The 12821-nt window shown below is 42.0% G+C and overlaps 1 protein-coding gene across 1 annotated transcript; it reads right to left on the reverse strand.

Moving 5' to 3' along the window:
* Window positions 1-4926: 4926 nt before the first annotated feature.
* Window positions 4927-11134, reverse strand: LOC143375945 (facilitated trehalose transporter Tret1). The gene is made up of 6 exons (XM_076825643.1): window positions 10640-11134; window positions 9443-9696; window positions 8468-8670; window positions 7692-7890; window positions 6861-7149; window positions 4927-6207 (listed from the first exon to the last, which is right to left on the reverse strand). The coding sequence occupies exons 1-6, from the start codon at window positions 10863-10865 to the stop codon at window positions 5810-5812; spliced, it is 1569 nt and encodes a 522-aa protein (XP_076681758.1). The 5' UTR covers window positions 10866-11134; the 3' UTR covers window positions 4927-5809.
* Between the last annotated feature and the right edge of the window lie 1687 nt (window positions 11135-12821).

The raw sequence follows: 12821 nt of genomic DNA on the forward strand, positions 1-12821 counted from the left end.
ACCGATGAAATTCCTGGATCGCGTGAAATATGAAAATAGGAAAATCCCAGAGAGAAGATTGAAGGTTTTGAAAGCGTTGCCCGACATTTATAACGCCTCTGATAAACAGCGAGATATCCACGATATCCGATGGACGTTTATTAAATTTCTCGTCGCGGACAAGCGTAACGGCCGTCTAACGGAAATTGATAAATTCTTGCCAGTAATTGGCGCTCTTAATCGCCGCGTATTTACTCAATTAAAGTCGATATCCAACGGCGATGTTAAATTACCGCTTAACTGATCGTAAATCACTGAAACTCGGCTTGAATAATTCCATCCCTTGACTGAAGATCCTCTTCGCATGGAACGTAAAAGCAATGGCCCTTTCTTTTATTTGTCTTTGAACTACAATTAGTGCGGGCACTTTACGAGTAACAGAAAATAGTTTGACGAATGGTTTACACAGTTACCGTGGCTCTCCGGCGAAGTAATTCCCAAAGACACATTTCACGCTGCGTTGGCTACTACGCTGCTTTCTTGACAAATTCAACAAATATCCTTAATTACACCGCCCCGGGAACTTGAAAGCACAAAGTTCCCGTGGAATGCGCTCCGCAGCTACGGAGAATCCCAATTCTCAGGTAGACACAATGGTAACGCTAGTGGTATTAATTTTATGAGCGAAGTTTCGCAATTTAACGCAAGAGATCGCGGAAAATGCGATCGTATCGCGCGAGGTGCTACCCCCCAGACGCTCGAAACTTGGTATCGCTTTGAAGACCGATTTGCTTAAATAATCACGCGCGTTTGCTTTAACTAAAGACTTCAATTTTCACCCCTCCGCTGTTGGATGAAAAATTCATGAACGCCTCGTTCACTTATTTAGGTGAAACACGGGGGATTATGATGTGGAACGAGATTTCGCCACGGGAAGAGGGAAAAGTTGGATTGTATGATTAGGTTTAATGTAGCAGACTCAGAAGAGAATTAATTGAGATCACACACGCACTTTGCGTTTGGCATGTATTCGTGCTACATTAGCGTGGCCCTTATTTATACGTGTCGAAATTATTTTTTGTATTCCTTTCCTCTCACCCCCTAGAACGGTGCCATTTGATAAAAAAAAATAGTCCCTGAAAAAGTTTATTGCAATCGGACAATAAAGTTTAGAATTTATCAATTGTTTGAATTTGAAGAATTTCTCAAAAATGGTAAGCCCTATCGAAATTTCGTTCAAATAATATTAAAAGAGCATTCAATTTTCTACAAATAATGTATATATAATTTTTTTGTGCTTCCAACCATTTATTAGATAATATCGTTTGAATATAGAGAAGTCGGCGCTTCACGCGCCCGGCGTGACGTATTGTCTATACGCGCGTATCGCTGACCTCTCTATATTCAAACGCTATTATCTAAAAAATGGTTGGAGGCACGAGAAAATTCTATATACATTAATTGTAGAAAATTGAATGCTCCTTTAATATTATTTGAAGAAAATTTCGATAGGGCTTACCGTTTTTGAGAAATTCTTCAAATTCTAAACTTTAAGGCCTGGTCGGCACCCTTTCCTGTTGTTCGATTGCAATAATCTTTTTCAGGGACTATTTTTTTTTTAAATGTAACCATATTAGGAGGTGAGAGCAAAAGAAATCGCAGGTTGAAAATGAGGGCCACCCTAATGCTACATAAGGGGTGACCAGAAAGTAAGCTTCAGGTAAACCCAAACCTATTGAAACGTAGACCATATTTGACTCAGTAACACTAATTGATACCTTGGTTCACCACTCTGCGAATATTTCGCTGAACCCAGTCGAGGGCTTAACCAAAATAGTAATTCCCCAGCCAACGTACCGAATATTTGAAATTCGACATCGTAGAATATAGGTACACCTAACCACCGCGGCAATTATTAATAATTATTACTCAATTCGAAAATGAATGACCCAGTATTCAGGCGTGCATAACTAGGTCACACACGCAAATAGTGAACGAAAAACGGAAGCACGTACTCACGGTGCGTAAAAAAATGCTAATTCCAGTGTCTACCGATTATTTCTACTTCGCTGAGAATACGCCCCGAGCGTGAACACTCCATTAAAGAGGGATGTGCCCAGAACGTCCCTAAAGGGTACGTACCCTTCCATACTCCGACCTGTTGTTCCACTTTGACCATAGCCGTGCGGAAATCAACTCTCGCTATACCGTCGCCGTGCTTTCCCAACGCCTATGAGCGTTCAACGCACGCGACGAGCCGACTGAAAAACACTTGCCACGGGAATGCAACATTTGGGTTGCAATCGCAAGGGTGGATGGATTGTTCGAGGAGAAGCGAGTCGAAAAGGGGAAATGCAGTGTTTGCGAACGAGGCATATTCATTTTTATCAAAAAATTCATGATATCGTTACGTGACAAATTTCGCGACGGTCGTTTCGAGAGCGATTAAATGTCTAATTAATTCGCAAAAAGTCACGCGGCCTAGCGGTCGTGCCAGTATTGGTAATAAATTAGCCCGAGACTGCGAATACGAAATGAACGAGATCAGCCGAGTCGGGTGAAATATGGAGACACGTTTCGGTGGTCATCGAAATTCACGGCGTGCAGGCGATTTCATGCAAATTTCGATTCGTACGGGGAAACAATATTTAGCTTAACGATAGCCAAACGCCTGCACGTTTTGCAGTTATTATTCCTGCGTGCTGCGATTTGATTCCTCACGTGGCATTGATAGGAATCCACGGTAAAAAAACATGCACAGTCTCGCTTCGCTGCAGATTTGAATTAATTAACCATATAGTACCCGAGAAATTCTGTTTCTATGATCTTGGAAATGTGGAGTCGGGCAGTATTTGTGAAGGTAAATTACACGTTTGGGAAACATGGTTCTTTCTGTTCAATTTATACATTACTGCGGAGAAAGATAATTTTTATTAGATTTCGTAGTCAGTTTGGAAGCTTTGGAAACTGAAGGAAACTCCAAGAAGGCTGACTAAATTTGTAGAAAAATAAAAATTCATTGAATTGTCGAAAATCGAAGGAAGTGTAATTATTCAATTTTCTTTTCCAGATCCAAGAATGAAAAATCACGAGTTTCTATGAGGGAGAATATTCAACATTTTGACGACTGCATTGAGGTGAGTCCAAACTCCGATCTCGGCTTTTTTTAGCAATTTTTTGGTGTCATAAATTTCCATAGAATCCTGCAAACTGATGTATAATTTTTAATAGAGAGATCGGTGTCGAGTGCCCGGAACAAATGGCAGAAAATTCATTAAAGCACATAACCTCCAGCTTCGTACTGAAACGTCCCGAACATTCCCCAACTGTGAAACAAAATGGAGCAGCGCAAACGATTATACAAAATTAACGTGGAATTTTCAGGGTGTTAAATTAAATTTTCCAACGGTGTCAGAGTTAGTTCTGTCAGCAAAGCTATCCAATGCTGGAAACTATAAAATCAAATCAGCCTCTCACCCCCTTTGCACATTTCACGCGACACAGAATTTTCTGAAAAAATTTCTCTTTAAAAAATTATAGCTCATTCTCAAATACGAAGTATATTCTTCTGTTCTATTTTTTTCGCAGAAAGTACTAAGTAGCGAAAGTAGGAAGAAATCGCGATTAGCTAGGCGATCAGATAGGAGAAACATTTCGACACGAGAAAGTGGAGTATTGAATGTGACCACGTGAAAGATGATCGATCGGTTATTCTGGGGAAGGTTAGTGAGATTTTGGAGCGCGGAGAATATTTTTAACGTTGTCATCATGAGCAGGGAGGCAAATATAAACGTGGTCCTTAATGAATTCGTTTCCCGACTCGGCCGATCGCGTCCGTTGTGTTATTTTTGTCAAAAGGTTGGACGAGGCGGCCGTTGCATCTGTTGGCGATATATCAGGCCCGCAACAAAATACGTCTGCGAATCTTGGCGTTTTTTGGCCACGGGCCAGTGAATGCACGCGTTGCATTCGATACTGACCATGAGTGTTCTCGTTAACCCATTGAAACCGTGGCAACGAGGCTGAATCCCCGAATTTCAGAGCGATCGAGAATTTCAGGAGATATTATCGAGAGTGGTTAGCGTATGTTTTTAATCTATATATAAATACTTGGAACGGTGGACATTATTGTGTATACTATCAAAATCACAACCCTGCTAATATATAAAATTGAAACGTTGAAATTTTGAATATAGATTACATACGTCCTAGATTAGATTATAGGCTGTTTATAAATAATAATTACTATATTTATAATTACTATTGTGATAAAAATATATAAATAATAATTACTATTATTTATTTTTGTCATAAATAATTCCCGGGTGAAACCGTGTAACGGTCAGCTATTAAATTTGGATGAACCTGTGAAAATACTGTTTTACTCGACTGTACTGATAATATTCATTAGGGTGGCTCTTACTTTGCTCTCACCTCTTAATATGGTTCTATTTCATGAAAAAATATTCCCCGAAAAAGATTATTGTAGTCAGAGAACAGGAAAGGGTGCCGACCAGACCTTAAAATTTAGAATTCATCAATAGTTTGAATTTAAAGAATTTCTCAAAAATGGTAAGCCAAATCGAAATTTTCTTCAAATAATATTAAAAGAGCGTTCAATTTTCTACAATTACTGTATATATAATTTTCTCGTGCTTCCAACCGTTTTTCAGATAATAGCGTTTGAGTATAAAGAGGTCAGCGATACGCGCGTATAGACAATACGTCACGCTGTACAGGTGGGGCGCGTGAAGTGCCGACTTCTCGATATTCAAACGCTATTATCTAAAAAATGGTTGGAAGCACGAAAAAATTATATATACAGTATTTGTAGAAAATTGAATGCTCTTTTAATATTGTTTGAACAAAATTTCGATAGGGCTTACGGTTTTTGAGAAATTCCTCAAATTCAAACCATTGATGAATTCTAAACTTAAGGCCTAGCCGGCACCCTTTCCTGTTGTCCCACTCCACCTAATATAAATTATATAACATAACGATTTTTCGTAAAATCATGCTACTTCAGTTACCCTTTACAATTTTAAGCTCTCCTTCGACCAGCGCTGAACTTCGTTGGCTATGGGAGCTGGTAATTCTAATGGGTGCAGGTTTTAAACGTTGGTACTCCCGTAACCCCTCACTGTACAGTTTCTCGTGAACATATTCCTACGATGGTCCATTATGTTCATCGTGACAATTGCAATTACAGTTATCGTTTCGTTGGAAAACCGGTGAATGTGGATTGGTAAGGTTGAAGCGAAGCGTATCGAGGTTCGATAGGATGGAGAGGTCCGACGATACCTCTGGTTGGAATTCAAGGTAAACAAACAAATATTTGCTTGGAAGGTTTACGACTCGATGGTGGTTCAAACATAGATACGCAGTTCTGTCAATTGAACGGTTTACGGATCGCCGTGAAGCTAGAAGGATTACGAAAAAATTCATTTACACCGCCATGCCTCGACGCTCTTCACCCTACCAATTCTCCTATTTGTCCGTTTCCTGGAGTGCCTGGGGTTTTCATAGACTCCTCATCCCCAATAATATATTAAAAAAGGAGTAAATAAAAATAAACTCCGAGCTTAAAGACGTCACCGAATCATTTACACATCTTGCAAAATTTGAAAATCAAGATCGATTAAAAATAGGAAGAATAAGAATACCACTCTACTCAACCACACCAGCAACACTTGACCACCACCCTATTTCTTCCACTGTTCAATAAGGTAAGTACTGAAAGTATGGTACAAACACCCTCTGGAGCGAAGGTAGCACAGACCAAACACCCTCCGAGTAAAGGCCAATAATCCTTGGAATCGGCAGGTAGTCGTCAGGTGTCCTCAGTGCCTCTGTTCGACTCGATGTGGAAGTCCTCCTGGACCTGGACCAGGCTCTTCCGACTGGTGTCCTTAGTCAGGACGACGCAGAAGAGGGCTGTGGCCCAGCATATGCCTGCGCAGACCCACATGGCCTTCATCCCTCCCAGAGTGATGAACATTTCCTCGAACGTGAAGGTGCCTAGCAGCGAAACCAGCCAACCGAAGGCCACCGTGCTCGCGGCAGCGGGGAGCTTCACTTCAGCGGGCAACGCGTCGCCCAAAAGGGACCAGGAGATCGGGCCCAGGCCCAGGTTGAAGGCGGCGAACATGAGGCTGAGCCAGGCTGGCGGCATCCAGAAGTAGATGTCGTCGTACTCTGGGTCCAGGTCTCGTAAGCTGAAGAACCAGCCTGGAAGAAACGCAACAGGAAGGAGGCTATGTGGTGACTTCTTGAAAGAGTGCATGGGCAATAATGTGTCAGACGCGTAGTGCGAACCTTTTTATATTTCTCGAGAAAATTAGATTCAGAGTGTAGTCTTCGTTGGGTTCTGTCGAGAGTGCGTGAACCCGTGAGAGTTATAAGAGGCCCCGGGTCCCGAGTACCCGATAACTTTTAAGTTGCGAGTTTGCAGTGTGATCGGATGTAAGAATTTTTAAGCACGAAAATCGGCTCCCGAATCGCAAATCGGGTCCCGAAATTTCGGGTGCCCGCATACCCCTAGTACTACATCCTTTTTTTATTTTTTTTACTTTTTTTTTCCTTGGAGGGAAATTTGTACCGTAGAGAAGGCTCCAAAAGTAATTGTTTCTGTTTTTTGAAAATTCGATCTCGACGTGAAATTCGCGAAGCAATAGAATTTTTTAAAGTTGCTAAGTTTGATGACCTGTGTTACTTAAATTAATTTTAAATCGGAGAAATGGTGACTTAAGCCTCCCTTAATTTTGCGTGGAGGACATCATATTTCAAATTTACTACTCTAAATGCGAAAGCACGCAAATTCGCAAACCTCGACAGTTCACATTTTTTAAACAAAGTTGCGACTAACGGAACGGTGACTTTACCTAACAGGATCAGGGACAGACCCATGAGCAAGGTGGATACGGTTAGCAGAATTCGACGTCCGAGTAGGTCGACAAGGAACGCAGCCAAGAGGGACGCCAATATTTGAACGGCCCCGACAACCAGCGTCTGCTCGTTTCCGGTCAGCTCACCGGAACCAATGGTGTTGAAGAGCGTCAGAGCATAGAAGATCATTATATTGACGCCGGACAATTGCTGGCCAAGCATCACTCCGAAACATGTGGCGAAGGAGCGCAACACACGTGGATTTCGTATCATCTTTAAGTTGAACTGCCAGCGAAAAATTAGAAGACAGTCGAAATAACTTTGGGACGATCAAATGGTACAAATTTGATGGGTCCGAGTTGAACAGTTAAATGCATCGAGATACTTTGAATTCTTTTCTGTTACAATTCTGCTGATTTTTCCCTTTTTAGGTTTCAAAGCTTTACCACGCTGTTTTATTTAGGTATCATGATTGACAAAGGTGAATGGTATCAGTTTTATCGGATTTCATTGAGTCGCAATAACATTGTGTGGTTGAAAAAGTATTTACGTTGTTTTCATTGAATTTGACGCGTGTTGAACATTTATTCAGATTTTTCTCGCTTCGCTTTCTTTCCCTTATTTTCATCCGCGTAACACTGACTGAGCTATTTTTAAATACCAACCCCCTCGACGTTTCCGTCACAATATTCCGTGGCACTTTGTTCCACGAGCCTCGGTATGGGCGATATAAAATTGAAAATTTATGGAGATTTAGTTGCACGGACGAATCTCGCCGCTTCCATTCCCAACAACGACTCCACACGAAGGCAAACAATTACGCTTACCTTCTCCGAGCTGGTCGTACGAATCAGCCGTTTGATTTCGTTCATTTCGTGCTGGATATCGTACGTGTCGCCGCGATACCATCTCAAGGATCGTTCTGCATTGACTTCGTCGTTTCTCGACAAATAGTAGAACGGACTTTCTGGCAACAATCTCGTGGGCGCGATCGAGAGGCACGCGATCCCGCAAATTGAACTATACCTGCGCCAGAAATTGATTTACATAGTCCTCAGGCATGCTCCGAGGGAATTTCAACGTTTCTTAGAAAAATAAAGCGCCGAAGGAAACCGAGAGCTCTCAATTCTTCTTAAAAGGAAAGAAAGAAGAGAGACGTTACTTATCTTGCTCTACCAAATGTCAGACAATTGTAATCGTACAGTGGGGGGTGTTAAAGAATTGTGTGAAAAATTGAAAATTGGATTGAAAATCCATGACTGTGATATTAGCACGTCGAGCGGAATTAACATAGTGGAATTAAAAGTTGAAAAAATTTGACTGGGATATTCAGTTATAGGAAATTCGACGATGCGTGAAATTCTTTTTACTTCCAGTCCCTTTTTCCCCAGTTTTCGAATGGAAGAATATATATCAAGGGCCACCGGTGACAAGAAGCGTGTAAATTATTAAAAATCCTTAATAAAAAAATTCCATATTACATCACGGGGAAAAACATTTCTGGTGATACCTGGCAATGTTTTATCTTTTATATTAAAATAAATTTTATGTTAAATAAACAAATAAACATCAGTATCCCCGTGAAATTTCTATTGTACCGTACCTCCACACTGTCTCGTATTCGTCGATTAAATAAGCCACGACGAACGCGTACATGATGCCAATGTTGATGAAAAGCTGGAAAAACGCGAGTAAGCGTCCACGTATTTCTTTGTCAGCTATTTCAGCCACGTAGATCGGCGTCAGTACACAGAACACACCGCCACAGACGCCACAGACAAAACGGCCAATCATGAGAAACACAACCTAAAATTGGTAGAGAAAATTCTGGAACAGCCTCCACATTTGCTGGATGATTTTTCTGAACGCGCAGAGAGCACGACCAGACATCTTTAGCTCCGAGGAAACACAGTGCGAAAACTTCGAAATCAAAAATCCATCTCATTCTAATCACGAATTCTACCAATTCTACAAGGTTTAATGATGTGGGAATAGCAATCCGCGTAAAAGGCAGTTCGGAATAAGTGACCTCGGCGGTTCGACTTTGGCGGAGTTGGTTAGGCGGCTGCCCAGTACCCAGAGGGTCGCGGGTTCAAATCCCATCACCCCGATGTTCGTTTTTTTCGAGGTTCCCGAACACAATAGGCATTAAAAAACCTATTCAATGATATATAATATATTTGGGGTGCAAAAAAATAAAACTGAGCAAATATTAAATGCCCCGAGGTACTTTCGAATCTACTTAAGGTCGGGGATCAGATATGTGGTGTGGGTTGGTCGGGGTGAGTCCCCCGGGAGGGCCACGCAACTCAAAGTTCAAAGTTGTCAAATCAAATCCTACGATTATCGCCAGATGGCGGTGGCTGATTTCTCCTTGATCGATGTTCGCGAAAACCCACAGACCGGTAAAAATATATCTGATCCCGAACTGACAATTAGTCATTGTGTCTCCCACGGAATATACGATTCGTGGAGTTCTCTCCTCCTCTGTTCGAGCATGCGCACTGGGGAGACCTCACCACTGCGCCCGCTACACCCATAGCGCACCATCTTATACCAAGGATATATCACCCCATACTTTCTGGCCTCCGAGACAGATGAAGGCCCATCCGACAGCGAGGACTGGCATGGTAATGAACATCGCCCTCGTCCGATCGACTCTCCCGATGAGGAACGGTAGCAGGATCACGCCCAAAGATGCGCCAGCGTTCAGGACACATCCGACCAGCCCGATTTCAAGGGCACTGGCATCCAAGAGGTGGTTCCTCAAGACCTCGCCGGCGCTGGAATTCCAGCCGAGCGAGACGCCCAGCGCGAAGCCGCCGAGTGACGCTGGAATTTCACGAAGAAAGGCGAACGTCAGCCATCTCTCCCCCGTGTCCACCCACCTGGATTCTTTCCTTCTTTGATCCCCGACGCTGCCATTCGTGCCCGCTCGCTAATTGCACCGGGCCAGCCAGCTAATTTACCTCGAGTGCCCATGGACGACGCGTTCCGCGAGGAGGAAAAAGGACTTTCTTCCTGTGCGAATGGGGGAAGAGGAATCCAAAGGACAAAGGGCGCAGGTGGGTTCCGGTGTCTTTCGAGGGCATGTGGGTGGATATTTAATTCAAAGGGAAACAAGTAAAGGGCGATTCGCGACCATTTGACACGGTCTTTGTACCCCTTTCAGCATTTGCGGATCAGATGTACAAAGTATTCTTTCGCTCCTGTTTGCCAACGTCGAGGCTTTATTTTTTTTTCAGCTGCCATGAGTTAAGGAGAAATGCGGGTTGAGTGCATAGTTTAATTTAACTTCTGCTGGTATTATAGCCCTGCGGCTTGTGCATGTGGTAAAGTATTGATTAACTTTTTTCATTTACAGGCGCATTGGTGGAGAATTCAAGGAGAAGTCTAAATAAAGATACAGTAGGCATAGAAACGAAATAGTAAGAAGTAGACAAACGAGGTACATCAGAATGTACACTAACACGTATTTAGGCATTATATTAATTTCCTGGAGAATCGGGAACGAGTTATGCTGCAGGAGATCGTTTAATAAATAAATCCTGTAATAATCTCGAAATACCTAAGGGGATCCAAGCTCCTATTACTTTCCAGCAGGGGAATTTTGACTCAAATTAATGACGTCGTCGGAAACGATACAAGTTTCACGGAGATTCGTAGATAGCAGAGTTTACTATAATTTAAACGCCGATGTTTTACTGGAAATATGCGTCGAAGAAGGCGTGCAATAAAGAGCGTGCAGGTCAGAACGGAGAAGGGGTTAGCTCACCCACGAATGCCCCGAAGTATTGGTTGAATTTTCGTATCCCGACGATGTTGTCGTTGATCGATGTCGAGGTCATCGTTTCACCGTCGGCGGGGATGAAACTCCCTAAAATAATTTTGCGCCCGCGATGAGGAAAAATAAAGCTGACGCGATGGAAACCAATTGCAACTGAGCCAGAACCCGATATCGACACTGTAACATCGACTTCGGGTCTCGTAAAGTCGATCATAGCTCTGCCGTTTGTTTTCCAAAACAAAACGCCGTTACGGCTTTTGATCGGGGGTTTTATCAACAGTACATTCCGCGCCAAAATTTCCCTCCAGAATTACCGTAAACAATCGTTTGCTTTCAAATAAATTTCACCCGCGGCGTTTAATATTATACTATCTTCCTTGTAACACAGTTTACAGGGATTTGTGATTTAATCTGTTTCCCAGCAAATGGTAAACACGGGGAAAAGCTTGTACAAATTGGTGCGTCGATTTATTTTTCGGAAAATCCACTAGAATATTATAAGGAAGAATTGCAAAATAGAAGCTGCTGGGTGAAATAAGGCGTGGCCTAACCCAAATCTAACTAAGCACAGCTAATTGAAATCTAATTCTAACTAATCATTGAATTAGTACACTAACGAAAACATTTATTTTCCGTTATTTATAATTTCTTCTAAAAATGTTAACTGTGCCTCAAAAAGGTCACGATAAATTCATTAATTAGCTTTCAAAATCTGGTTCCTTCTGTACTGTAGATTTCGTGGAATTATTTAGTAGCTACCTGGTAATATTTTTCTACTACCTTTGTTAATAAACGAATTTCATTTATTTGCTAGAGTTTTGAAAAACTTCCTAAGAGCAGTGATTGTTTGAAGTGTCCACGTTTGGAGTGGAAAATTTCAATGACCTTTTCCGCATATTATTATTATTTTTTGACAATCGCACACGCGCCGTTCTCGTTGTGACATTTTATCCTTAAAAAGAAGTCTCGTATATTCTGCATTTACGCTCGGCAAATTCTCCGTTGAAACAATTCCGGAGCCGCCTATTCGCCAAACAATGGCCCCGTCGAACGAAAAATCTCATTTGTAGATGTATCATTATTCCGAAGTCAACTGCAGTTACCTCCGCTCGCAGTATTCGTCATAAAATTGTATTAAAATCAAGCACGCTTACACGTGCCGGCGAGATTAATTAAAATTTATTTTGAAATTGATCGCGGCTACGTGCACGCCCCAAGTTTATTAAAATTATTTCGACGCCAAGCGGCGCTCCGATGTGAATAAATATTACACTTTGTTACGTCGAAACGTTGTGCCTTTTACACCGGCGGAATATACGCCATGCGTGTCATCGAATTTTCCAACTTCTTCCAACTTTTAATCATCAACGCTGCGAACGCCCGTAATTAACTTCGAAAATAACATTCAAGAAGGCTCTAATTAACGAACAGAAACGCTTTACGTGCTGCTCCTGTGGCGCATGCAGCACTGATTGTAGTAACTACGATCTCTCAATTAAATCCCTCGAGCTATATGGCTTTACAACTTTCCAAATTGTACGTAAAAAATAATCACCAATTCGTGACAGATTGCTGATCAAGAGACTTATCCAAGTCCCTAATAATTTCCTTAAAAAGAGGATTAAAGTCTTGGAGAAAAATTGTCAAACTCTGTATGCTAATCGTATCGAATTGAAAGAAGATTGATCTAAACCCAGCTGAGAATTACATTCACCTCGAGGAGAAATAGAGAGTAGAATATTCGTAAGAAGTCTCAAGCTTCTTCGCCTGCATGGAAATGTTCCTGCAACAGGAAACACCAAGTTGCTGAGTAGTTGCGTTACAAATGCATTCTGCATGGAGTTCCCATGAACAGCCTACAGTTTACACGCAATTAACCAGGCCAAGCGACGCAAGCCACCGATTATACTCCATTCATCAACGTTTTCCTCTTAACCAGAACCCATCAAGCGCTAGGTGTTCCGTCAATTGGATTCCGGATGGCCAATTATACTGGTAACCCACCGTCAGCCTCTTAATGTATCACTTTTGATTGCAGCGGAGGAAGATCACTTTCCTTGCTTTCGTCATGACAGCTTGATCTCTGAATGTCCAGCTCGGAAACGTGATCCCCGATTCCGGCTGTGTAACGTGAGTTTAGTTGAGGATTCGATGATCCTCAGTGGCACAA

The sequence above is a fragment of the Andrena cerasifolii genome, chromosome 13, assembly GCF_050908995.1.
Source record: "Andrena cerasifolii isolate SP2316 chromosome 13, iyAndCera1_principal, whole genome shotgun sequence".
Taxonomy (NCBI): Eukaryota; Metazoa; Arthropoda; class Insecta; order Hymenoptera; family Andrenidae; genus Andrena; species Andrena cerasifolii.